Source organism: Saccopteryx leptura, chromosome 3, assembly GCF_036850995.1.
Source record: "Saccopteryx leptura isolate mSacLep1 chromosome 3, mSacLep1_pri_phased_curated, whole genome shotgun sequence".
Taxonomy (NCBI): domain Eukaryota; kingdom Metazoa; phylum Chordata; class Mammalia; order Chiroptera; family Emballonuridae; genus Saccopteryx; species Saccopteryx leptura.
The window spans coordinates 193,499,801-193,526,521 of record NC_089505.1 but is presented as its reverse complement, the minus strand read 5'-3'; the positions used below and the strand labels follow the sequence as shown (position 1 = coordinate 193,526,521).

General features: G+C 43.0%; 1 protein-coding gene across 1 annotated transcript; it reads right to left on the bottom strand.

The window, feature by feature from the left end:
* Positions 1–3,914: 3,914 nt before the first annotated feature.
* MYLIP (myosin regulatory light chain interacting protein) lies at positions 3,915–25,601 on the bottom strand. The gene is made up of 7 exons (XM_066377105.1): positions 25,289–25,601; positions 23,964–24,154; positions 10,719–10,904; positions 9,244–9,441; positions 8,202–8,366; positions 6,622–7,042; positions 3,915–5,346 (listed from the first exon to the last, which is right to left on the bottom strand). The coding sequence occupies exons 1-7, from the start codon at positions 25,373–25,375 to the stop codon at positions 5,257–5,259; spliced, it is 1,338 nt and encodes a 445-aa protein (XP_066233202.1). The 5' UTR covers positions 25,376–25,601; the 3' UTR covers positions 3,915–5,256.
* Positions 25,602–26,721: the final 1,120 nt, after the last annotated feature.

Sequence of the window (26,721 nt, the reverse complement as noted above, 5' to 3'; positions counted from 1 at the left end):
TTTGGACTGAAACTATATTTTTGTTTCACAGACTTGTACAGGAATTTTCTTCTCAACTAGAAGAGTCACTCTCGATAGAAGGTCTGCTCACACCACTGAGGTCTTCCTTCCCCTTACATCAGCCCCACTTGATGAACAGCAGATGGGCTTTTGCATGCATTTTTTTCCTTGAGTAACTGGCAGATGTGTTAAATCTGTATAATTTGTGTGGTCCTGACCGTTTTACTTTTTTAAAGGCATAAGGCTCTTTAGTATATTTCAGCTTTTAACCTCATTTCCAGATTTTGCAAATCTGAATAAAATTTGCAGTTACAGGATTTCTGTGAGAAGGCACTAAATATCAGCTACGAGAAAGACAAATAGGGCTGCATTTGGTCTTAAGTTCTGACTGTGCTCCAGCTCCATCTAGGCTTCCTTGTGTAATACAGTTGTAAAACTAAATTAACAGTTGTGGCCTGTGGGTGACTCCGAGCTCCCTGAACACCCAGCACCCACGCCCCTCCTTCCTCAGGCACACCTGCAGTGACCTGGTCATGCACTGTCTCTTGTGCTCGTGTTTGAAAATTTGCCTAATTTCTTTTTTTTTTTTTTTCATTTTTTTTTCATTTTTCATTTTTCTGAAGCTGGAAACAGGGAGAGACAGTCAGACTCCCGCATGCACCCGACCGGGATCCACCCGGTGCCCACCATGGGGCGACGCTCTGCCCACCAGGGGGCAATGCTCTGCCCATCCTGGGCGTCACCATGTTGCAACCAGAGCCACTCTAGCGCCTGAGGCAGAGGCCAGAGCCATCCCCAGCGCCCGGGCCATCCTTGCTCCAATAGAGCCCTGGCTGCGGGAGGGGAAGAGAGAGACAGAGAGGAAAGCGTGGCGGAGGGGTGGAGAAGCAAATGGGCGCTTCTCCTGTGTGCCCTGGCCGGGAATCGAACCCGGGTCCTCTGCACGCTAGGCCGACGCTCTACCGCTGAGCCAACCGGCCAGGGCCCAAATTTGCCTAATTTCTGTTCTGCAGGGTATTTCTTTCTCAAGTCTTTCTTGGAAAAGTTCATTATTTCACGCAAGGGTTGCTGTCTCTGATCCACCACATTCAATGGCAGAGGTAAGAGACAGCTCCAGGATTTACCTGTATTTGCATTTGTGCTCCCAACTGTGACAACATGGTGATATACTGGGATGGGTAGGGTGGGGGAAAACATTCCTAGTTTCAGCACTCATTTTTATAACCAGTAATAAAAAGATGAAAGAAGGCTTATGTTCAAGTCTCATAAATTGTGCCTTTTGGCAGAATGGCCTCTGAGGCTTCAGCCTCCCTGGAGTTGCAAGGGTTTGGGTTCTCCATTCAGTCCTGTCCGCTGTACATCGTGCCCCACTCTCTCCACAGCGCTCACCCATGCTCACCCATGCCCTCCCACTAAAAATACAGGATGGAAACACTTCTCTTGACCCTGCCTCCTCCTACAGTACAATCTTGATTTGCTCCATCTCATCACTATACACATGTTGGCTACCACTGATTCCTTTGACAGCCTTGTCTCACATTTTCGCTCAGCCCTTACAATCCCCTCACTTCTCATAATGCACCCACTTTTAGAACCTAGGACATCCTAATATTGCCATGACCAATGGCCCTTCCTCAATACTCCAGCTCTCTGACTCTGATGTAGTCTTTGTTGTAGCTGATCTGCCCATTTGAAGTTGTCTCCTGATTTTTCTTATCCCTTTGTTTGCCCTTTTTCAGACTCTGATGATTTCACTGTCCACTTCAGATGTAGGTCATTTTAGGGTTCCATCTTCAGCTTTATTCTCCTACCCCTTTATGCTCTCCCTTAGCTGATTTCTTATATTGTCATGTCTTCAAACATCAATTAGATGTACCAGCTACCAAATGCTTCTCTTTACCTTGATCATCCTCTGGAGCTTCCAACCCATGCTTTTTGACTGACTCCAGGTTTGCTGGTTACCAAGCATCTCAAATGCATCATGGCCAAAACCAAATTCAATTCACTTCTTATTCCCATGGCTTCCTCCTCTCTGTTTCTCCCTTTGTTAGACTCTTTATTCCAAGCTAGAAAGATTTTCATATAATTTGTCTCACTACTGATGTTACTTCTGCAGTCTTTTGATCTCTCATTCTTTACATGTCCGTGTTATCAAAATTGAGCATGCTGTGTTCTCCTGCTCTTGCTTATCCTTTCCTCTGTGGGAGGAATTCTTTGTGCAAGAACCAGATCTGATTTCTACTCTTCTGTTCCCAAAGTTCCTTGCTCTGAAGACAGTGGAGGATCAAGTCCAAATTAAACCTGAAATTCAAAGTCCTCCATTACTGTAACTCTAATCATGTTCTTCAGAGCCTAATTTCTTACTTCACTGACAGAGGGGGGGTCCAGCACCACCAAACTGCATGCTGGCCCTGTGTGTGCCATACACTTTCTTTCTCCATGTGGTAAATTCCCACAAGTGTCAGGGCTCAGCTCCGAGTTCCTTTGTGAAGCACCCTTATCCTTGGCCTGTAAGCAAAATTAATCACTTTCTCTGTACCTCCATAGTACTTTCCTTATAGTTCTATTACACTCCTGTGTAATAGGGTGTTTTTCATATTAGTAACTGAGCTTAAGGAATCCAGGGTCTAGTGGGTGAACATTATCTTACTCATTTGTTGGCTAGCCATCCATCTGGCTAGCATTTTGAAATTTATACTCTAGATCTCCCTAATGCTGATATTCTATGATTTTGAATTTTACTTAACTTCTCCATACAGAGAAAACAGTGTTACATGCTAAGTACATGGCATTGGCATCATGTATCATTCACGTCTTGACCACTTTTCAATTTCTAGTGCTCAATAACTTAGTAGGTGCTCAATAAAGGTGTTGAATGAACAAATGAGTTAATTCCTAGAAATTAATGAAAGAATGACTTAGCCATAGGAAAGGTAGAGAATAAATCCCTGTCTCTCAATTTTTAGAAACCATTATTTCCTTGAAAATAACTGTACTTGTACTGAACTTTTATAGCAACTAAAATCACTTCCTTCAACTGCTACAGATAATTATCAGTTACATAAATTTTATAGTGTTTTGTACTCCACAAAGCAGTTAGGTCCTAGAAGCAGCACGCTAGACATCCTATAGAATACAGTACAACCAACCAGCAGCAGTATCTGGGTTTAAATTGTTAACTTTCAACCTCACCATTTCCTTCTTTCTCCAGTACTGCCCAGTTTGTTCCCCACTTTTATTTTTTACCTGCTGATACATATTACTCCATTTTCATTTACACTCCAATCCTATAACCAGAAAACAGAAGACTGAATAACTAGATGACTGTTCTCCTTGATTAGGACCAATACCTTAGACATATTCAAATATTCCATATAGGGCCAATATAGATACCAACTATATTATCAGTGCTCTTCTTTTAAATAAATAATTTTTCTTTTTGTCCCCCTTCTTTTTCAAGTGAGAGGAGGGGAGATAGAGACAAACTCCCACATGTACTCCAACCGGGATACACCCGGCAACCCCCATCTGGGGCCATGCTCACAGCAGAGCTATTCTTAGCACCTGAGGTGGAGGCTTCTAGGAGCCATCCTCAGCACCTGGGGGCGATGTGCTTGAACCATTCGAGCCATGGCTGTGGGAGAGGAAAAGAGAGAGAGAGAGAGAGAGAGAGAGAGAGAGAGAGAGAGGGAGGGAGGGAGAGTGGTGGAAAAGCAGATGGTCGCTTCTCCTGTGTGCCTTGACCAAGAACTGAACCTGGGACTTCCACTTGCTGGGCCAATGTTCTACCACTAAGCCAACAGGCCAGGGCCCTTTTAAATAAACTGGCTTAAATAACAATGACTATGATGATACAAACACCCATAATTGCTTTAAAGTTTTTATTATCCTGAATATAAAAGACAGAAGTCCTCTTAGGATATAACAGAGTTCTTTATGTGGAAACATTATTTTTTTACAAGTGAAAAAATAAATACCTTTTGGAATAAAGGCTATATGCTAATATGTGCCATAAAAAAGTAGAGTTTTAATATCTGACAAAATGTCTGTGCAAAGAAACAAATGCATAAACACATTACTGCTGCATTAAGGCAATATGAAAAGTATACTCAGAAATCTCAGTAAAGTGACAGTGTCGCTTTCTAGCTTTAACGTAGCTAGTATTGCACTCAATACAGTCATCTAGGTTTCCCGACATCCTAGAAAACCCACAAGCTGAACAACGTCCAAAATGCCCAAGAGGGAGTGGAAAACATGGTTAAGAATATAGAAACAAAACACCTGAAACCCCTAAGACATATAGAGAGGACAACCAAAGTGATACGTAAGCATTTACAAAAAAAGCATACAATACCTAAATACCTATAATAAGGCTGTAAAAGGCTCGATGCCTCAAGCAAAAGTGGCCCTACTGGGTGATGCTGGGGCAGAGTGCTTAGGAGAACCACCCTTGTTTGTACACCACAGCGCCTCCTTTTGGCGGGGAGCGCACTCTTTCCAAAGGAACATGCTGCCTTTTCAATCTTAAAATAAAATATTCCACCAACTCAAGAGACCCAAGGAGTGCTGACTACTCCACTGAAATCTTTTAACCAAACTGGTAGCATTTATAATCAAAAGGCTTGGGGATGAGGAGTGGGGTGGGAGACAGGACAGGAAGCCGCCCACACTGAGTTCTGTTGCCTACTAGCCAGGCTGGTGAAAACCTGACAACTTTGTTGCTCCCTTTTAAACAGTCACAGAACTGATTTTTAAATTGGTTTGCCCTCCAATCATCCCAAACAAGTTATAAAAACAGAAATGACATTAAAACAATGACTATTTCTTTAAGAAAAATTTTCTTATTAAAAATGTTCAGAGCTCTGTTAACTGTACTGAAAAACATAACAATTAACCAGTTAAATTCTTACAACCCATTCTTACAGCACTGCCCACAGGCAGGAAACTCACCTTGGGCACATTAAGATTTACAATATCATGTCCTAACAGGGACCCACTTTTTGGCTCTGTTGCCACCTAACGACCTCAGAGATTTTTACTTATTCGGGTCCCGAGATGGTCCTGGTCCCCACCACTGGAGGTGCTGACGGCATGTTTTGGTGGTGAGGAGTGTTGTATTCTTTTTCTTATTTTTTTTTTAAACATTGCATGGCAGATGGGGGTTGAAGTATTTATCTTCTCCACGGTCTATCACTTTCCCAGTTTATAACAGTGCAGTTCATAGCAACGTGGCCTGTCCAGCAAGTGCACAGCCCATCAGATGATAGCTAGGTTGAGAAGACTGGTGTGGGTTGGGAGATAGACGTGCTGGACGTGTTCCACGCGTGACCGGCAGACAGGACACGACTGCAAACGAGAAGCCAATAGCGCTGTTAGGACACCTCCACCCTGCGTTTTCAGGGTTCACCTAGGGCACCTGGTACACCTTCTGTTTATTAAGTAAGTTATGGTCACAATTATTTCTAACTCTCAACTGGTAGAGATACTTGTTTTCTAACCAGTTTGAAAATTTATACTTTACAAGGGATTAGAAACAAACATTGTGAAAAAGGATAGACTGAAAGAAATTGATCAGGTTTTTCATCAGTCTCTAAACTAGGCACAATGAGTAAATGATTCTCAAAGACTACTTGCTATGCAGTGAGGCTGTGGTCCCCACAGGGACAGACGATGACCCTCCGTGCAGAGACCACGTAGGCTGACTCGGCTGGCTGACATGGGCCAGTGAGTGTGGCTCTGCCCCTAGTCACAGGCTTCTGTCTCCATGGCCCTGCCTGAGCCACAAAGGGAGTCCCAGGCAAAGGGCAGAAACAGACAAGGCCATGCCCACTCCTGGGGAAAGAACTTCTCATACCAGCATCACCTCCTCTCAGGGAAGACACACACATTTTGTTGGCTCATTCTGTAGCTCTAAAAACAGCTCTGAAATTAGCACTTTCTGAAGGACTAGATGTTATTTATGGCTAGTTTTACATAAAACTATAGTGAAATTTAGCAAACAGTTTGGGAAAATGAAAATTAATTGAAAAAATTAAGGTACAAAAGAGAGAAAAATGCTATACACGTAAGTTGCTTCTATTTTTTTGTATTAATATTAAAATTAATTTGAATTGCTAAGAGCCACTCCAGGGGGCCCCTAGAGGCAAATATTGTAATAACAGAAAATTAATCACAAATAATCACAGAGTAAACAATCTGCCCGTGGATAACTGCGAGTTAACTAAAACCCAAACTCTAGATATTCTTTCCCAAATATTTTAAATAAAGACCATCCTCTTTCCTGTGTCAGCAAATGAGAGGCACCCTGAGCTGGACAAGGAAGTCCTGCCCAGCCCTGGGGAGGCCGGGACCCCCGTTCTCGGCCCAACCACTAACAAGATGCACTGCCTTGTGAATCTGAGCCTCGCTTCCAGCACTTGAAAGAAGTCTAGGGTAATTAAACTGTTGAGAATAGTACCCCAATCCAAAATGTCTCAAAAGGGCAATACCTTTCCAGTCACCAAGTACAAAGACCCTCCACCGCTGCAGGTGGACATCCCTGGTTGTGCGCCAGGGGCAGTGCCTGACACGCGGCGGGCCCTCACTGAAGGGGGGCCCGAGGTGGCCAGGGACAGGCCTCACCTGCAGCTGGGCGGCGCAGCACTGGCAGCACACGGTGTGGCCGCAGGGGCAGAAAGCCGAGTTGATCTCGCCCTCGCAGCACACCATGCACAGCATGGCCTCCTTCAGCTTGCGCAGCTTCTCCTGCAGTGCCCGGGTCTGCTGGCAGCTGAGGCCCTCACAGCCACTGCAGTTCAGGCTGCCCTTCGAGGACTTCAGAGGAGAGCTGGGGGGGCTCTGGTCGCCTCTGGAGACCAGGTCCACGACGCCGGCATTGTACAGAGACCTCCGGGCGTGGTCGTACACCTCTTTTGATGTTCTTCTAATATCGAAGACGTACTTCTTGCCAAGGTTAATGTTTTCATTCAGAAACAGAGATGCCAAGTGGCCCTTCAAGTCTCGGCTGTACTGCATCATAACGGCGCTGGTCACCGTGTCGCACCTGGGGAGAGATTGAATGGCCTCCTTAATACTTACAGCCCTGCACCCCCAAGATCCAGCCCATCAGTGCTGCTGGGAGCAAGAACTCCGTGCTGGCAGACAGTCAGCATTCTCCTGTGCGTGCTGGGAAGTAGACCCTTCCGTTCTGTATGTGAAAGATCCCAGGGGCTCCCTGAGAAAGTGCTGGAAATGTTGGGGATGGTGAGTGTGCCCCTCCAACTGTGGGGATGTGAGCTACCGTCCAAAGAAGCTGGTGGTAAGAAAAAGGACGTTCTTCTTCTTCTTCTTCTTTTTTTTTTTACAGGGACAGAGAGAGAGAGGGATAGATAGGGACAGACAGACAGGAATGGAGAGAGATGAGAAGCATCCATCATTAGTTTTTCGTTGTTCACTGATTGCTTTCTCATATGTGCCTTGACGGTGGGCCTTCAGCAGACCGAGTAACCCCTTGCTCGAGCCAGCGACCTTGAGTCCAAGCTGGTGAGCTTTTGCTCAAACCAGATGAGCCGTGCTCAAGCTGGTGACTTCAGCTCTCGAACCTGGGTCCTCCACATCCCAGTCTGACGCTCTATCCACTGCGCCACTGCCGGGTCAGGCAGGACATTCTTCTTTAACGTCTAGGTTTTACATTAAAAATTTCTACAATTTTTCCCCTCTGTTCCAATGTGTGTGTCTGTGTTAGGATAAGAAGTTTCAGATTGCCTGACAATTACATTTCTTAGCTTTAATCTTCTAAATATTTGTGTGTAACTACAACTCTAAATCACCCTCTGAAATGAATATCAAAATTGTTATTAAAAAATCCTTGTGACATAGCAAGGATTCAGGATAGCAGCTCTCCCAGAAAGGGAAGACGACTGGGGTCCTCCTGCTGGGAGAGGGGAAGGGGCACCCTCAGGGCAGGGAGCGGGGGGCGGGCAGTGGGGAGTGGGTTGGAGACACATGGACACGCACACACACACACACACTTTCTATGGAAAAAACAGCACACATTGTTAAGGACTCCACTGTGACAGTGGAAATGAAGTGTTCCAAAGCAGCTGATGGCTTACGTTGGTGCAGGATTTATGGACACAACAACCCCAGAAACTGCAGGAGCCTCCCTGTCACCTGAAAACCTTTGAGCTGTGGACAACGCCAAGGTTAATAGCGGTACGTGCCTGTAGAAAGCATGCGTCTCCGTGATTGCGCGATAGAGCCCACTGGCTGCTCTGGTGCTGATCATCTTAAACAAGAGCACGATGCTGTTCCCAGACTCCTTGGTGACAGTCAGGTACACGTTCTTTCCTGACTGTGTGGCCATCTGCACTACGGGGTAAGCTATCCTGAAAGACAGAAAGGGAAGAGTGAGCGAGCCAAGAGAGATGTCATCGTGTGTGCCCCTTTGTAGGATTCTCATGTGCTCATGACCAGCAATAAACTCAGATGCTCATTCAAGCACTTTGTTTCCTAGGCATGAATGTACACTGAAGCGATTGTGGGTCAGTAGAAAGAAGCAGTGGAGTAAGATTTGAGTGAGTGTGTGTGTGTGTGTGTGTGTGTGTGTGTGTGCACGCATGTGTGCGTGTATAGGTGAAAAGTGTGTGTAGGTAAAAATGACATTTTTATAGCAGTGAACGACTTATTGGAACAAATATTAAGCCTGGTACATCAATACACTTGAGTCAGTATTTTAAAAATTAGTAAGTTATCGTCTGACCAAGTGGTGGCGCAATGAACAGAGCATTGGATGCAGAGGACCCAGGTTCAAAACCCTGAGGTTGCTGGCTTGAGCAAGGTTCACCAGCTTGAGTCCAAGGTCGCTGGCTGGAGCAAAGGGTCACTCGCTCTGCTATTGCACCCCCTCTACCCCCAACCCCGGTCAAGGCATATAAAAGAATGCAATCAATGAACAACTAAGAAGACTAAGAGCCACAATGAAGAATTGATGCTTCTCCTCTCTCTCCCTCCCTTCTGCCTGTCCCTATCCGTCTCTCTGTCTGTCTCTGTCACACACACACACACACACACACACACACACACACACACACACACAGAAATTAACTAGTAATCAAAGCCTGAATAAATGACTGCACATGCAAAGTGAAACACTATACTCCTAAAGGGTGGCTGTTCAGGAAATCCCGCTCCATTTGCTATTTTCACAATCCGATCCACAAAAGTATATATGTAGGTCTAAAAAAAATTTAAGACTTGGGTTACCTATTAATTGGGCTAAAGTCATCTTTACAAATTGAGATTCCTTCAGGTCCAACCCCAATAAGTAGCTTCTGCCCTTCACTGTCCCTCACAGAATGCCACTCGATGCCATAGTTTTCCATCGCCGACACAATCTGCAAGACTTGGTATTCAGCTGAGGCCTGGCTGGTCCCCTCCAGCTCCTTATGCTTTGCAACAATTCTGTATGGCACCAAAAAGGCAGAGAAGTATACAGAGAGATTAATTTATGCAGCTTCTAGAGATAAATCTGTTATCATTTTCACTAGTGAAGTCTACTGACACTTTCATGAATCACAGTAACTTAAAGTGATATGTTATTGATGTTTCCTTTACTTAGCAAACACTGTAAAATACTTCTAGGACACTATTCAAGGTCTTGACTAGTAAATATTCAGTAGAAAAACTATTGGGAATGCTGGATGAGGATGAATTGAAAGAATTATGGAAAACCTCTAAAAATACATGTAAGAAATTTATATGTAGGAACTTCTCATGTATTTGCCTACATTTACTTAATAGGTCTCATTAAAACACAGCATTATAAGAGATAGATTAGCTCATCTGCAACCGAAAAAACTGCAAGGTTCATTTTCTCTATTGTGGAGGATATCCTATCATCTAGTCCTTAAAGATCTCTACCTCCTGATGCACACACCCTTGGAAATGTTCTTCACTGGTGTGTGGGCTGGAGTAGTGATTTGCTTCTGATGAGCAGTGTATGACAGAAGTGATGGGATGTCACTCGCTTCTGAAATTAAGTTAAAGACTGACTTCCATCTTGGCACTCTCTCGTGATCTGACTTGGACTGCCTGTTCTAGGTGAAGCCAGTGACCACATAATGAAAAAGCCCCACGGGGCGGCCCACGTAGTGAGGGAACAGGCCTGCCAACAAGCCACACGGGTTAGCCTGGAAGTGGGCCCCGCCCTCAGCTGAGCCCTTGGTTGAGGTTAAACTCTACCAACAGCTTGACAGCAGTCTCATGAGATCCTGGGCCTGAGAACCCAGCAAGCCAGGACCCGATTTCTGACCACAGAACTGAGAGATAATGTTTGCTGTTTTAAGCCACTAATTTTCAGTGTGACTTGTCACTGAGACATATATGTTAGGTATCTTGGTTTAATCCTCACTAAGGTAAAAAACATTCCAGTACACGATAGCTTTTTGATTTTAGGAGATTTGCATTCTTAAAAGGTCAGAGATTTTTAAAATTCCTGTTGTACAGCATTTCATAGAAGGGCATTTATTTGTGTGGATTATGTGCTGTGTTTATAGGTTTCTCCAAAAAAAGAAAAAAAAAGGCCAAGAATCTTTTGAAAATAACTGGCTAAATTGAGCAATGGCCTAGTCTTAACTTCACAAATTATCTATATCTACCATAGCTTAATTTTCTTCTGGAAAGTCTTATAAATTCGCTAGATCTACGGGTATAAACACGAGCTTTAACTGCAGTCTCACCTGTTTAAGGCTGCACTGGAGAGCTCCTTAGCACACAGCTCCTCGTAGCTGTACTTGGCCGTGTTCTGATTGTAGTCTCCAAACTTGGTCTGGGCCAGGAGGGCGCTGAGTTCCACGGCCTGCTCTGGTGAACACTGGAGGTGGCCAGCCAGGAGGGCCTCCTTGATATGCAAAAAAAAGATGTGCCTGCAAACCAACGCAAGAATATGGTTACGCCCGGAACTAACTTCATATCAAACTCAACCTGGCTGGCATTTTCACAGTCTCTCTTAAGTAAGGAAAACAGCAATTTAAAAAGCCACCCTTAAAATGCTTATATTAAAGAACCGTTCTTATCACTAATACTGAGGCAAACTAAGTTTAAGGACTAAATTTCTCCGGAATACAAAGTGTAAACCAAACAGAAACAAATCCAAGATAGTTTAGTAACATTAAAGTTACAAAATGTGAAATAATTACACCCAAGTTTCTGCATTATAATTTTTAAAGAGAAATGATGGTAATCAGAAAAAACTGTATCTTGACATGAAGTTGATAATCTTAAAACCCTCACCTTTCTTCAAATGACCCCTAAATCTCTACTGTTAGCTCAAACTTCTGTCCTAGGAATTGGATTCAAATGTCCACATGCCTGACGACTTCTCCATGGAGACATTTCCCAGCATCCCAATCTTAGCTCATTCAAAACCACACTCCACCCTGGCCAGCTGGCTCAGTGGGTACTGTTGGCCCAGTGTGTGGAAGTCTCAGGTTTGATTCCCAGTCAGGGCACACAGGAGAAGCGCCCATCTGCTTCTCCACCCCTCCCCCTCTCCTTCCTCTCTGTCTCTCTCTTCCCCTCCCGCAGCCAAGGCTCCACTGGAGCAAAGTTGGCCCGGGCGCTGAGGATGGCTCTGTGGCCTCTGCCTCAGATGCTAGAATGGCTCTGGATGCAGAGCGACGCCCCGGATGGGCAGAGCATCGCCCCCTGGTGGGCATGCTGGGTGGATCCCGGTTGGGCACATGTGGGAGTCTGACTGCCTCCCCGTTTCCAACTTCAGAAAAATACAAAAAAACCCACTTACTGTCTTTCTTCCCAAACCTGCTTTTTTCTCCCAGGGGAAACCACAGTCTTTTTGTTATTTTTCCCAAGAAACTCACTTTTGACTATTAATCTTCTACTTTCTATTTCTGAAAACTCTTTAAATCCAGCTTTATTCTTCTTATTTTTACCTCTCTGCCCTACTTGCATCTCTAACCTGTCAGAGAATTTACAGCTGACCTCCCTTCTAGACTTTGTGCTGATCCCCTTCCTAAGCTGCTGGCTTCTGGTATGTACCTGCCATTTCTCTGCTCAAAATCTTCCAAGGGCCTGACCAGGTGGTGGCGCAGTGGATAGAGTGTCAGACTGGGATGTGGAGGACCCAGGTTTGAGACCCTGAGGTCACCAGCTTGAGCACGGGCTCATCTGGTTTGAGCAAAGCTCACCAGCTTGAGCCCAAGGTCGCTGGCTCGACCAAGGGGTTACTCGGTCTGCTGAAGGCCCACGGTCAAGGCACATATGAGAAAGCAATCAATGAACAACTAAGGTGTCACAACGAAAAACTAATGATTGATGCTTCTCATCTTTCTCTGTTCCTGTCTGTCCCTATCTATCCCTCTCTCTGACTCTCGCTCTGTCTCTGTTAAAAAAAAAATCTTTCAAGGGATCCAATGTTTTTGAAAAAAATCATACTGTCAGCATGAAACCAGACTTCTCTACCCACTAGCCCCAACTTTCTAGCTTTATCTTCTGTCATCCCCTCCAGCCACTATGCCCTAGGAAGGGAACAATTCCTCTCTGGAAAAGCCAACCACATTCACTGCTGTGGCTGGCCTGCTGCTCCCTGTCCTGAAGACCATTCCTTTGTCCCCTCATTTAGCTGCCCTTTCATCTTTATGACATGCAAACCATCCCTCTATTATGGCATTTGACATATTCCAACTCCTTTAAATGACACTAATATCTGAGAACTCTGTAAGTGTAAGTGAAGCTGCATACTGTGACTATTTTATATTCATTTCCATCGTAGTTTCACTCCATCTGACTTATCCTAATTGTACACAATAGTATATTCTGCATTTACTAAAAAGCTATGCCATACTCAGAAACTCAAGGGAACTTCAGGTATTGTTTCCTGCCGATCCATATTGCCCAAGATTCTCAAGAGAGCATATAAATGTCCACAGACAGACTAGCCTCGGTTATAAAATTTGTCTCTGTCAAATGTATAGGTATAACCTTCCTTTGATGATTTGGTATAGCCTTTTAAACATACCTAAATGCCACAACATTCTTCCCATTAATTAATGAGTGACAACCACTGGGGCAAAGCTCTAGATGCTGGTCTGAACAGAGCCCTTCAGGTCAGCTTCCCACTTCAGTTGGATACCCTATTCCAGTCCTCAACACTGTTTTCTTCAGATACACATCTGTATATGACACCCCAGGTGGAGGGGACAACATGAGCGGTGTAAGAAAATGCAGAAGAAAGTGAGGCCAAAATACAAGGAGGGGGGGCTCTATTTAGTCTTGTCAGTGTGACACGAGTCATTAATCTTCCTTTAAGAACTGTTTAAATTTAATGTTTCGTGCCTTCTGTAACGACAGATAAATGTTTAAAATGATCAGACTCTGCCAAATACTAGTTTTTTTCCCCTTTATTCAAAATCCTTATGAGGAAATCACAGTAAGAATGCATAATAGCAATGAAAGAAGCATGGCTTTTATTAACCCAAATATCTGCTAGTCTATAAAGTATTTCTGACATACTGCTAAACTGAGAAGGGGCTCCCCTACTGAGGCGAAGAAATAACCACAAAAATAACTTGTTTTAAAATGGCAATCTGAGGGCCAAGGCCTAGCATTCCCATAAAATGTTGGTGTTACTACACTGCTTCAGCCTTTTAAGGGTTTTTTAGATGATCAGTAAATGTCACCTTGGTTAATGTACCTGTTTCTGTATTAGTCAGGGGACATGTTAGTAGGAAATGAAATCTGAATATATGCTTATATTAAAGGAGAAATTATGTGCTGAAACACTGTAAGGGTATCACTACAAGCTAACTCTTAACTTAATTACTGCTTATATGAAAGTATCTTTTAAGTTATTTACCAAGTATCAAGTTAAAGACCAGTCTCTGCTTTATTTGAAAGTATAGCTTGCAAAAGTTTCAAAATCAATCCAATTTCTTTCTCCAAACTATCCATGCCTGGTTCTGAAGAGACAGCTGCCAACACTGAGGGCAAAGCAGCAGTAACAAAATATTAACAGGCAGCCAGCAGCCCAAGAGTAATACTGATTATTTCCCGGCATGGGGGTCAGAATTAAAGAAAGGGGGTGGAGGACAATTGGCCTGTTCCACATACTCCACGTTAGGCTGGAATGCAGTCATCATCCTGTAAGCAGAAGAGCTCTCCTCCTTACTGCTGAGGTAAGTTTTCTGATAGGGCCTTTCCTGCATTTTCCAGTGTCATAGCTACAAAGCAACTTTTTCATTTCAAGTCAACAAATACTTCCTGTGCATTCTGTCTATGCCAAGCCCTATGCTGGGGTTAGAGGGTGGACAAGTCTGACTGTTCCTTTTTAGATGAACTTACAGCCTTCTAGTGTGAAGGAACACATCCTATCAAAATAACTCGGGCCACAAACTGGCTTTTGGACAACCACTTTGCTCTCCAGAACAGCACAATGGACACCAGCTGTGCTGAGCAATCAATAGACTCTATTTAATGTGCTCTTTCCAAGACAGAGGATGACCGAGTGCAGACACACATTCCAACAAGGAATCCAGTGACGGCTCCACAGTTAGGGATGGTCCTGGATCAAGTATTTTCTCCTATTATTTTCTCTCAAACCATCTGGCCTATAGCTGTCTGGTACCTAGGTTTTCCCCTCTCCCTTTTTTGTAAAGTGGGTGAAAGATTACCAATAATAGCAAAAACAAGCAGATGTGGTCAAAGAGATTATGCCAGCGGTAAATTGTTTTTATTTTTTTAACAAAAGATCAAAAGTGCTTGACACATCTAATCCAATTTAGGCTACACACTAGAATCATAAACAGAATAAAAGCTTTTGTAAAAAACGGTTTTATTTTTCCTTTTTCTTCTTTTCCAAGTGAGAGGAGGGGAGATTAAGAGACTTCCCACATTCACCCTGACCAAGATCCACTCAGCAACCCCCATCTAAGGCCAATGCTTGCAACAGGCTATTTTTAGTGCTTGGGGCAGAGGCTTGACAGAGCCATTCTCAGCCCCAGAGTCAATGTGCTCGAACCACTTGAGCCATGGCTGCTGGAGGAAAAGAGAGATGGGAAAGGTGGAGGGGTGGAGAAACAGATGCTTGTTCCTCCTGTGTGCCCTGACTGGAATCAAACCTGGGACTTCTACACGCTAGGCCAAAGCTCAACCACTGAGCCAACTGCCCAGGGCCAAAACAATTTTGTCTTAGGCAAATATCTGTGATATGTCCAAAAGACATAAACTCAAAAGTACATTTTCTAAACATTCTCCTGGTTATACCTCAAAATTCATGATTCTTCAAATTTTACCCTGTTACTAAGAAAATGGCTATTTTCAACACATGGATTAAATTTTGGGGGCCAAAGTGAAACATTCTAGCTAACTCACACCTTTGCATCATGGGTACAAATAAAATCATACTGTAGCATCATGGAAGATTAAAAAAATTAAGTGAACATAAGGATATGCCAAATTTTAATTAAAAATAAAAGAATCACATGTTCTTCATATATTTTTATTTCAAAGTACTTCAAATTTCCTCTATTCTAAAAATTAATTTCTTTCCATAGCTTTAAGGAATTAAGTCACTTATCTTTTATGAATTATCTAATCAGCAAACTTTTCTCTAAACAGTGGCTTGACTCATAAAGAAATCTAAAAATCAAGTAGAACCAGTCAGGAGTTATCTATCTGCTCCTCAAGGATGGATGGTTACTCTCAATTAATGTCCTCCAGTTATCTTTCCAGTTATATCATTTTAAAAATCGTTTTGTAACACAAATATAAAATAACTATATCCATATGTACTATTATACTCAAAATTTAAGTAACTAACCTAAAACATCTTTAAAAAGCTAAGTAGCTATTTTTAAAAACTCTCTAGTCCCAATAAATGAACAGTATTTCTCCCCCAGAAGACCTAACTGAATGTGGCCTCGTCCTTGAGCAGTGGCCGGTCTGTCCCCTACCTAGTCAGACCCCCGTTGAAATCATGAGTATGCTTGCCTCAGCCCAATGAGTCACTCAACCACATCAGTTTATTTTAAACCAAAGACTGCCAAGTTATATTTTTAAACTATTAAATCAAAACAGAACTGCAGTAAGTTTTTGTTTTGTATCTTAAATTCCAGGGAAACAAATAATTTCAAGATGGCTCACTGGCCTAAACATAACCATAATAATCATAATGCTTTTACAGTGAAACAGAGGAGAGTGTGTTTGTGACGTGGGGACAGACAAAGGTTTCTCAGGACACAGTCAGTGAAAAGTGTAAAAGAAAAAAATGGATAAATTAGACTTGACCAAAATTGAAAACTTCTACTCAAGAAAACAGGGAAACTACTTGATAAAATACAGTATTTACAAAACACCTGACAAACTACTGGTATATGTTAAGAATTTGTAAAGCTAAAAAATAAAGGCAGCAACTCAATAAAATGGGTAAATGACTTGAATATATACTTCACAAAAGAGGGTGTACAAAAGGCCAATAAGCACATGAAAAACCATTTATATTATTAACGAAGAGAGACATACAAATTAAAACTGCAGGCTGGCAGGTATGTGGAGGAATGGACTCTCATACATTCTTGGTGAAAGTGCAGAATGGCACAAGGGCTTTGGAAAAAGGTCTGGCAGTTACTTATAAAACGAAGCAATTGCCTCCTCTCTGACCTAGCTATTGCAGTCATAGCTTTTTACTCAAGAGAAATGAAAACACATGTCTCCAAAAAGACTTGTACTTGAATGTTCACAACAGTTTTATTCATAATAGCTGGAAAACAGGTCTTCATCAATAAGAGTATAGATAAACAAATATTAGTACATTCATACCATGGAATACTATCAATCAATAAACAGGAACAAGCCACTGATAATATACACCAGGGATAAGGAACCTTTTTGGCTGAGCGAGCCATGAACGCCACATATTTTAAAATGTAATTCCGTAAGAGCCATACAACGACCCGTGTACATTACGCATTATCCAATAAAAATTTGGTGTTGTCCCAGAGAACAGCTGTGATTGGCTCCAGCCACCAACAACCATGAACATGAGCAGTAGGTAATGGATTGTAATACATGAGAATGTTTTATATTTTTAACATTATTTTTTTTATTACAGATTTGTCTGCAAGGCAAATGCAGCCATCAAAAGAGCCACACCTGGCTTGTGAGCCATAGGTTCCCGACCCCTGATATACACAATGTGATAGATCTCAAAAAATTTATGATGAACAAAAGAAGGCAGATATAAAAGTGTAGGCATTGCATGATTCCATCTACATGAAGCAGGACAGGCATAAGCAATCGATGCTGGAAAAGCATACAAACCTGGCTGTGTGGGTAGGGAGGGAGGTGGGGGTACCGACTGCAGAAGGCATGAGGAGAGTGATGGGAATGTTCTAAACTTTGATAAGAATTTTGTTTAAACAGGCACATCCATTTGTCAAAAACCCATTGTTGGGCAGATAAAATATATTATGCTCACTTTGTTAAAGATGGTGCTGCCCACGTGGAAGCCATTGCCCAGGTGATGTTAATGTGTGTTGGGGGTGGGCTGTGGGTTGGCAAGATCCTTGTAGCCTGGGGCTTAGTTTTAGGACTAAGCCTTTCCCACCCTTTTGATGTGGGGTAGTGTAATCCCATCATGTCTCTGATAAGTGACTTTGTATTAGAGACTTCCCTATTTTGTACATTGGATTAAAGGTTTTGATTTCTACACTATAAAATGGGGGCAGAATTGGAGCTTGCTCTCTTGGTTCCTGAGATTAACATTAGAGGAGACAGCAGAGCAGAGAGAGGCCACGTGGAGGAGGCCAAGAGAAGCAGCCAAGATGGCGGAGTGTTGAGTGAGAAGCCAGTTTGTGCAGAGTTTGTGCAGGGAGAAGGAAGGAGATGGGGAACAGAGGTGAATAAGGCTGGTGAGCTAGAAACCTTTGATTCTAGGAAACTCGAATAAATCAGTAGCTTTGTGAGCACTGAATGAGCTTTGGAGCCCAGCGTGTGTTTTTACTTGCCCGCCAGGTGTAAGTTAGGATTAAAGATGATGGCCCACCAGTATTTGGCTCTGTTGTTTCTTTACCGACTGTCTGAATCCAATGCGAACCTGCATGGGCCAGGCTGCTGTGATAGTGGCCCTGGCTACTGGCTTTACACCCATTAAATGGTATAATTAGAATTTATGCATGTCATCATATGTAAATTTTATATATAAAAAAAAGAATGGTGGGCAAATATTGAGTTCTAGTAAATGATATTCAGACTAAAGCATTTAGTAGAAAGTATAATTATACTCAATTTATTTTGAAAAGTATCAAAAAGATTTCTGATAAAAAAAAAGAGGTAGAGGGATCAATAAATGGATAAAAAGGTGATAAGGCAAGTAAATTGTTCTTGCCTGGATGCTCACTGTAAAAATCTTCAATTTATTTTGTATGTTTGAAAATTATCTTAAGAAGGGAGAAAAAAAATTCTAGTGAAAATCGCTTAGGGTCTAGATTCAGAATTCAAATGAATGGCTCTACCTAAAATGAACCATCAAACCTACACTTCACAGAAGGCTTGCAATTGAGAAACCCATCACAGCCAAATGATTACCAAGTCAGGTCTCCATTCAGGCTTAAGGAAATCCTTCTCAAAGCCTAAAACGCAAAATGGGAATCACTAATAAATCTGCTCCTCCTCAGGCTCCAAGAAATTAAAAGATATGGAGGTGGGGACAGAGGAGAACATTCCCAACTTCAAAAGCAATTACCACCCACACCAGAAGAATAACGATCACTTGGAAGCATAAAATCTGCACTTCTAAAGAATGATTACTCATCACAGATACCTGCCCTTGGCAAACAACAATCCAGGCACTCCTGTAGTTTAAAAGTGTTAATATGGCCTGACCTGTGGTGGGGCAGTGTATAAAGCATCAATCTGGAATGAGGTCACCGGTTCAAAACCCTGACTTGCTGGTCAAGGCACATATGGGAGTTGATGCTTCCTGCTCCTCCCCCCTTCTCTCTCTCTCTCTAAAAAATGAATAAGTAAAAAGAAAGTGTTAACCACAACATCTTTCTTAACAATCTAGATTAGTGGGGAGCACCAGGCCGCAGTGGGATATGTAACTAAAAACAAATGCACCTGCTCCCCTGGCAGCGATGCACCACTGGTCACCCTGAGTCTGCGGCCAAGTGCCATCTAAATCTTCACATTTCTTTCATAAATGACAAGGTCAAGATGAAACGTTCATTTCGCTTATATAAAAATCAGTTCCCCAATGTTTTTGAAGATTTCATACAAATATATAAGTATCAGAAATTCATAAAAGGACTGAAGGTGCCCAGATGGGAGATCTGTGGCTAAAGGAAACATATTATACAAATACCCTATATTCTGAGCAGAAAGACAAACAGAGAATGAGAGTTCAGAAATTGAATTAATCCTTTCTTAGGCAACATTCTACAAGTCTGTTTTTACCCTTTTTACTTTCCTGGAGCCAATTTTGGTTTTGGGCACAAACAAAACAAAACAATAAACAAACGGCCTAGAAGTGGGATGAAGAGGACAAAGGAAGCAGAGGAATGCTAAGCACTGAGCAAATTCCTAACAGAATAATAGCTACAGAACCCGTTTCAATGGTGACATTTCCTTTATAGTCTCAAGCTCTTCAGTTTATAGAAGCAAACTGGCAAAACAGTTCAATCCCTATAAAAAAAATGTATATCATCAGTATCAGCTAACCCAATTTTTATTTATTTCCAAGTTCTTAATCATTGACTCAACAAATATTTCTGTACCAGGTACTTGTTAAATTCTGAGGATATAGTGTGGATCAGTTCCCCATTTCATGGGGTTTAGATTATTAGAGCGGCTGAGAATAAACAAATTGTCACATCAGTAAACGCAGCATTATACACTCATCAAATGCTAAGGACGATGTCTTGAGAGAGTTTAGTCTCCAGGGCAGACCCAGAGAAGGCTTTCCTAAAGTGTGGTGACTGAGCTGAGGTCTGAAGGAAGGCAGGATTTACCGTATTTCCCCATGTAGAAAACACAATTTTTTTCCAAAAAATTAGGGTTCTAAAAACTGGGTGCGTCTGATACAGTGGTTGTGTCAATTTCAAATGCTGCAGCTGGAACTGAGGATGAGGCAATAAAGGAAGACAGTGATTCATCATCAGACACGGATGAGGACAAGCTAATACATGGGGAGTTCTGACAGTGATGAGAAGTTGTATGAATTTTTGATGAATAAAACTTGAGCAAAAACTATGTAATACATTTTTTCCCCCCAAATTTCAGGCTCCAAAATTAAGGTGCGTCTTATACATGGGGAAATATGGTAACCAGGGACAAGTCACTCATCACTGCTTACATCATTGAAATTTTGATGAAATTCAATGTTCAGGATCACAGCATTTCCATGAACATTTAATTTAGTTCAGGATTCACCAAGTCCTTATACTGGGGTTGTTTTTCTGGAAAGAGAATTCTCGTGTTAATCTTCACATAAGCAGGAGTGCCACTAGCAAAGACCACAAAACTCTTCTAAAATGTGGCAATCTCTGGTTTTGAAAACATTGACAAAATCTGGTCTGAATTGCTGTGAATATGCAACAGCTTTTGAAAGGCAAGTATTTCGAATGTTACAATCTCAGACCTACTTCCAGAATACATTAGTTTCACTTTTAGTTTGAATCTTTTGAATCCATAGCATAGCAAACATCAGCTGGAAATACCCACTGCCTCCATCTCTGAAATGTGCCCACTGAGTCTAAGCAAGATTCTCTGGTTACTTTCCAGACCTCCATTCAAGAGCAAACAGAATAATCTGGGTAAAGTACCAAATCTGAAATTAGGCCAAATTAGAGACCAATTAACTCGGCACAATAATCTAAGCAGACACTTATGTTTTCTCCGTCTTCAGAGAAATGTATTGAGGAAAATCACACAGAGAGTAAGAGGAAGCAAAGGGAAAAAAATCTAGTGCTAGGAGAGAGTCTAGAGACAATCTTTTTTTTTTTTTAATGACAGAGATAAGAGTCAGAGAGAGGGACGGATAGGGACAGACAGGAAGGGAGACAGATGAGAAGCATCAATTCTTTGTTGTGGCTCCTTAGTCTCCTTGGTTGTTTATTGATTGCTTTCTCATATGTGCCTTGATGGGGTGGGGGGCGCTACAGCAGAGTGAGTGACCCCTTGTTCAAGCCAGCAACCTTGGGTTCAGGCTGGTGAGCTGTGCTCAAACCAGTGACCTCGGGGTTTCGGACCTGGGTCCTCTGCGTCCCAGTACGACACTCTATCCATTGTGTCACCGCCTGGTCAGGCTAGAGAGACAATCTTGTCCCAGGCTTTTACTTCAGATAAAGAGTTGACTCAGTCTTGGAAGTCGCACTACACTGGCAGTTGGAGGCAGAGATGGACCTAGAATACAGGGCTTCTGTCTCAACCTCGACCCCAGTACCCTCGCTATTACAACTAGGCTTTCCTGCCCATCACTCTCACAGCAGCCTCCCTAATCATTTGCAGACTAATATATTAATGTACCCCCACTTAGGCCAGCTCTACTGTGAGCAGACTACTTTAATTGTCCACAGAAGACAACTCAGCCAGAATATTTCAGCACCACTTAATAGCCCAGACACTTTCACTATACTAAATGTACCCTGATGACTTGACTTAGAGACAGTAAACAATCACCTCTCATAACTAGACTAGTTCATCTCATTTATTTTTGTGTCATTTTACATAAATACTTTATAATGAATAAACATCAAAAAATTTATCAACCAGTTTTATCTTGGTAACATAACATCAGGGGAAATAAGTATTTTTGTTCTATAGTATCATGCACAAAAAAATAATGTTAATTATGATTAAACTGGACCCAGTACAACTTCTGATCCTAATTAAAAAGTACAAAGGCTAATTACAAATCACTTTATCTAGTGATAAAGGCAGAATGCTATATAAACTTGAGGTGGCATTTTTCTGAAAATTCTGTGTTTCGGACAACCTCACAAAAACAACTAAAATTCACCAATATTTTAAAAGTAAATCAAAAGATTAGACCACACTAATTTTTCAATAAGATTTCAAGAAGATCTAAAATCAATTAAAATTACCGAATCTAACCAGGTATGTGCTTCATTGAGTGCTATTAGGCATGAATCTCAAGAGTCCAAGTCAATTGAGTCAATAAATTAGAAAATTTGATTCCAATTCTAATTCACAAAATGTCTCCATTTCTTGCATGAATAAAGTAGATTTGATAATAGTTATCTCAATTATTAGAAAGCACAGGTAAAGACCATCTTATAGTAAATATTAGCCTGACCAGGTGGTGGCGCAGTGGATAGAGTGTCAGACTGAGACACAGAGGACCCAGGTTCGAAACCCTGAGGTTGCCAGCTTGAGCACGGGCTCATCTGGTTTGAGCAAGGGGTCACTCGGTCTGCTATAGCCCTCCCCCCCCTTAAGGCACATATGAGAAAGCAATCAATGAACAACTAAGGTGCTGCAACAAAGAACTGATACTTCTCTTCTCTCTCCCTTCCTATCTGTCTGTCCCTATCTGTCTCTTACAAAAAAAAAACCCTCTCTAAGCATTCACTATACAAATGTACTATATATTATAATTATAGCCATTGTGTAAATAATGTATTCACTCCTCTAAACTTCTGCAATTTAAAAAATAAGTTTGTGTCATCAAATAGATTTGCATCTGGAGGCCCTGAAATGATTACAAGATCATGATACAAGTACACAATGAAAATAGCAATTTGTTGTGTTACATATTTTTTTTAAAGTAAAAAAGTTTTCACAAATCAGCTTTAAGCAAAACAACAAAAACAAAAACCCAAACCATTCTGATTCACATAGGGCAGCTAAAACATCCTTAAAAATGCAATTTCTTGAATATTTTTCTAAGGCATTTTTAGGAGCAGTAAGAATATACCAGTTACTTCCAAAACAAAACTGTACATTTCTCTTACTCTAAAGCTCCATAACAAAGCAGAGATTTCAAATTTAAATGAACAGTATTTCGAAATACATTTCTATCAATTCTTGAGTAAACAAAAATAACTCAATTCTTGAGTAAACAAAAACTCTTATGGTACCCTGTTTACTCATCATTACTCAAAATTTTCACTCACATTTTTCATATGCATGGCCAATTTTCAAGCCAAAGAAAGGGTTATGAAAAACATTAGAACTTAGACCCAAAGTTTGCTGTATTTAGAATTAGTTGTTTTTCTTTTTTTTTTTTTTTGACACGTCACTGTATGTCTCTTTAATAAGAGGAAACACTGGTTTCCTAGTTTGGCTCATCCTTCTGAAAAGAATTATAGCCAGTCCAGGGAAGAAAACATTTTCAGTTTGAAAGAGGAAACCACATGTTCCAGTTGTCTACCAGGATTATTGATTTTCTAGAAATAAACAATCTAAACTCAACAGTCACATGTAATAATATATCAGTGGGTTAGAGCTCAGTCACACTGTCCTTGAAGAAACTGCCTTACTAAGTTTTCAAGAAATCTCAAAACTTTTAAAATTCAGCATTAAGTCAGAGTTCTTTGCTACACATTGTAACCTGACACCAGGTTGAAGAAGTTGACCAAGTTTTAGTAATCCAAAAGGAACTGTTTCCTGCTTTCTGTTAGAACAGTCTAAAATGACCTATAGTAACACAGCTGAGGCAGAGGTTACTCTCGGGCAATAGATGCTGCTATCAGGAAGTCAATTGGGTTCTCTCTCTCCCTCAACACCTCTCTTCCTCCCTCTTTTACTCTCTCAGTTGTGGCATTAATCTCAAGTGTTCATCTTCATCTCAATAAAAGGGCTGTGCCATGGAAAACTAAGTTAGGAACCAAGTAACTCTGTATCAAACACATTTGCCTGTGAACCAACATCTCTGGGAAGGTGTAATGGCCCTTTCTAAACTGAACCAAAGGTTTACTTGACATTGGTTTATTTCAGCATCATTTTACCTAGTCTGCTCCTGTAAGATGAGATGAGGCTCCACGAAGAACTTGACTCTCAGTTTAAGCCGGTAAGGGGCTAACCCATCCATCTGCTGGGAGATCCGGTTTCTCAGATTTAGCCATAAACTTTCACCTTTGCTACCCGTAAACTGCAGTCCAAAATAATCAACTTCTATAATTCCCAATCGTCTGCACACCTAAAACAAAAATGAATGCAGCACGGATGAGCAAATGGTCCATGTAGTCAAAGTAAACCCAAGGACTCTACCTAAGTCTAATATTTCTGCTTACTTTTCATCAAGTTCAAAAAAGTGTTACAATTTCTGTTGTAAACCGGGAGAACAAAGTGCTAAGATTCCAGTGATACTAAACCACTAGATGAAGTATTGAGGCCTGTCCTTCCTTTAATTCCTAAAACATGACCAATGGCAATAAAGAAAAAAGGAGTCCTTAAAAGTAACCTTCCAAAAAAGCTGAGGAGGGTAATCTCAGGGTATTTCCCTTCTCATTCCAATCACCAGAATTCCCTCCACGAGCACAATCAACACAGCTGATACAGCAGCTTAGTATCTGGACAATTTTAACCATCTGGACTGAAAAAAAAAAGAAAGGAAAAAAAATTGAGGAAACACACCACAAGTGTCTGCTAAGCTTTACAAGAGGTTTTCCAAACATCTCAGAGCTAGGGAGTTTGAGGGCCCAGGGTTTCACTTGAGATTAAATCTACTGTCTGCCATATCAGTACCCACCACTGTTTAGAACCATTCCTCACTTTTAAGGAAACACCGCGTGCCTGAAGACAACAGAGGAGTAGCAAATGACCAAAAACCTACTGTTCTCTCATCCCCCGGAAATCCGGAGATGCAGGTGAATGGTCCATTTGAGAAGCAGCAAGAGACAAGGGCCCGGCTGGTCTGCCAAGCAACCTGGGACCTGAGACCGCCTCCGGACAACTCATCCTGAGACGCAGGTGTCATCGCCAGGCTCCGCGGTGACCAAACAGGCTGCATCATGCAAACACCTGCGGCAGGTGTGCTACGCCGCCTTCTTCTCAGAAAGTGCCATGCTGGGGGCTGGGAGCCGGCTGCCGCAGGCCCCCCCCATCCCCCCGCCACGCGCTCCCGGCGCGCCGGGATGGAGGCCGCGCGCCCCACGCCCGCGAGGAGGAGGGAGCGCCGGCCCGGTGCCTACGGCGCGTTGCCCGGGACTGGGCTCCCCGGTCGCCGCTGCAGCTCCGTCCGACCCCCGGCAAGCGGCGCGCCCCGGTGCCTCCGCGAGGCCCCTCTGCCTTGGGGGACGGGCCGGGTCCCCGCTTGGCCCCTCAGCCTCACCTGGTTGAGGCAGTCCTCGCCGTTGGCTTTCGCTTCCACCTCCACCTCCATCAGCACCGTGTCCGGCCTCGTCACATAGCACAGCATGGCTGGGGCCGCCGCCGCCGCTACAGACGCCTCCTCTTTGGTGTGAGCGGGGCTGCCGCCTCGCCGCCAATCAGGCCCAGTTCCGAGCTCGGCGACGCTGGCCCTTGGGAGGCTGCCGCCCTACAAACCCCCGCCCTGCGGCCGCCGCGCCCTCTCGCTACCCCTTCGCCAGCCAGCCCGCCTGGCAGCTCTCTGTGTTCCAGAAGAAGCGCCGCACTCTAGCAGCCCAACTGCCCGCGCCGCAACAGGGACTCCTCTGATATAGCAGCCCCGCCCCCTCCGGCTGGGGTCCCCGCCAATCACGGAGGCTCAGCCCCGCCCCCGCCACCCCCCAGCCAATAGTGGCGCTCTCTCAGCCGCGGCCCCACCTCTCAGCGCCGGCTGAGTTCCAGGGGCCTCCTGGGGAGGTGGCAGCTTTCGGGCGCCTGGAACTGCGGGGGAGAGGGAGGCCCGAACACACCCCCGCTGGCTCTGCCCGCTGGGTGACGCTGCTCCGGGCGAGCGGCAGCCTGGGGCTCCGAGGCGGGGATGCCTTTCCGTTGGGCTTGAATTTAGAGTGATTGAACGCCTCCAAGCTGCCGCTATTCTTCAGAGACCTTGGGTCTCTCCAAAAACGGGTTTCGGGCGGTGAAAGCAAAAAGGAAAGGGAGCAACCCAAAGCCTAAGGAAAACTGTTTTTCCTTGGGATTTGCCACAGTAGGTTGTTGGAAGGCGGAATGGTTGTTCCTCATTTCAGACCTCGTCATTGAAAAATCAATTTGGGTACAAAAGTTTTTGCTATTGACCAGTGAGCCACGGAGCTAAATCTAGTGCTTCCACGTGAATCCTCTCCAGCGTATCCTATTTGCCTGTTGGGTTGAATCAAAACACCTAAGGCCCTCTCTCAGGTTGCCCATTCTAGCTCCTGTCTTATCTCAGCCATTAACGTTAATTGAGCACTGCTGTGGTGCAACCAGATATTATCCCCATCTTAAAGGTGAGGGAGTCAACTCAGAACCTAACAGGTAGTGTAACCTCAGTAGTAGCTATTCATAATTAAAGGTCTACAACTCTTCACTCATTTACTATTTGTTCCTCTCTGCCAACACATTGCTTAGCTTGGCTCATCAGTTTCTTGAAAGAAAGAGAGCAGAGGTGGGCTTCAGCCTTGGACCCTTTGAAAACTTAATCCATCTCCTGTTTATTGTTAAGTGTTCTTAACAATAACACGGATACCACAATATCTCCTCTGCTTTCCTTCCCCGCCCCCACACTGCTGTGAAGAGCAACAGAGATAATGTTAATAAAATCATATGAATAACCCTGTTTATGTAAGGAGATGTGTAATACCTCTGTCACTGTCTGCT

Excerpts from the sequence above, each read along its gene's own strand:
- MYLIP (XM_066377105.1), bottom strand. The coding sequence starts at position 25,375 with ATGCTGTGCTATGTGACGAGGCCGGACACGGTGCTGATGGAGGTGGAG. Across the intron at positions 10,905-23,963 it reads ATCTTACAGGAGCAGACTAG|GCACATCTTTTTTTTGCATA; the intron begins GTAAAATGATGC and ends GTTGGTTTGCAG. Across the intron at positions 8,367-9,243 it reads GACTTTAGCCCAATTAATAG|GATAGCTTACCCCGTAGTGC; the intron begins GTAACCCAAGTC and ends TCTGTCTTTCAG.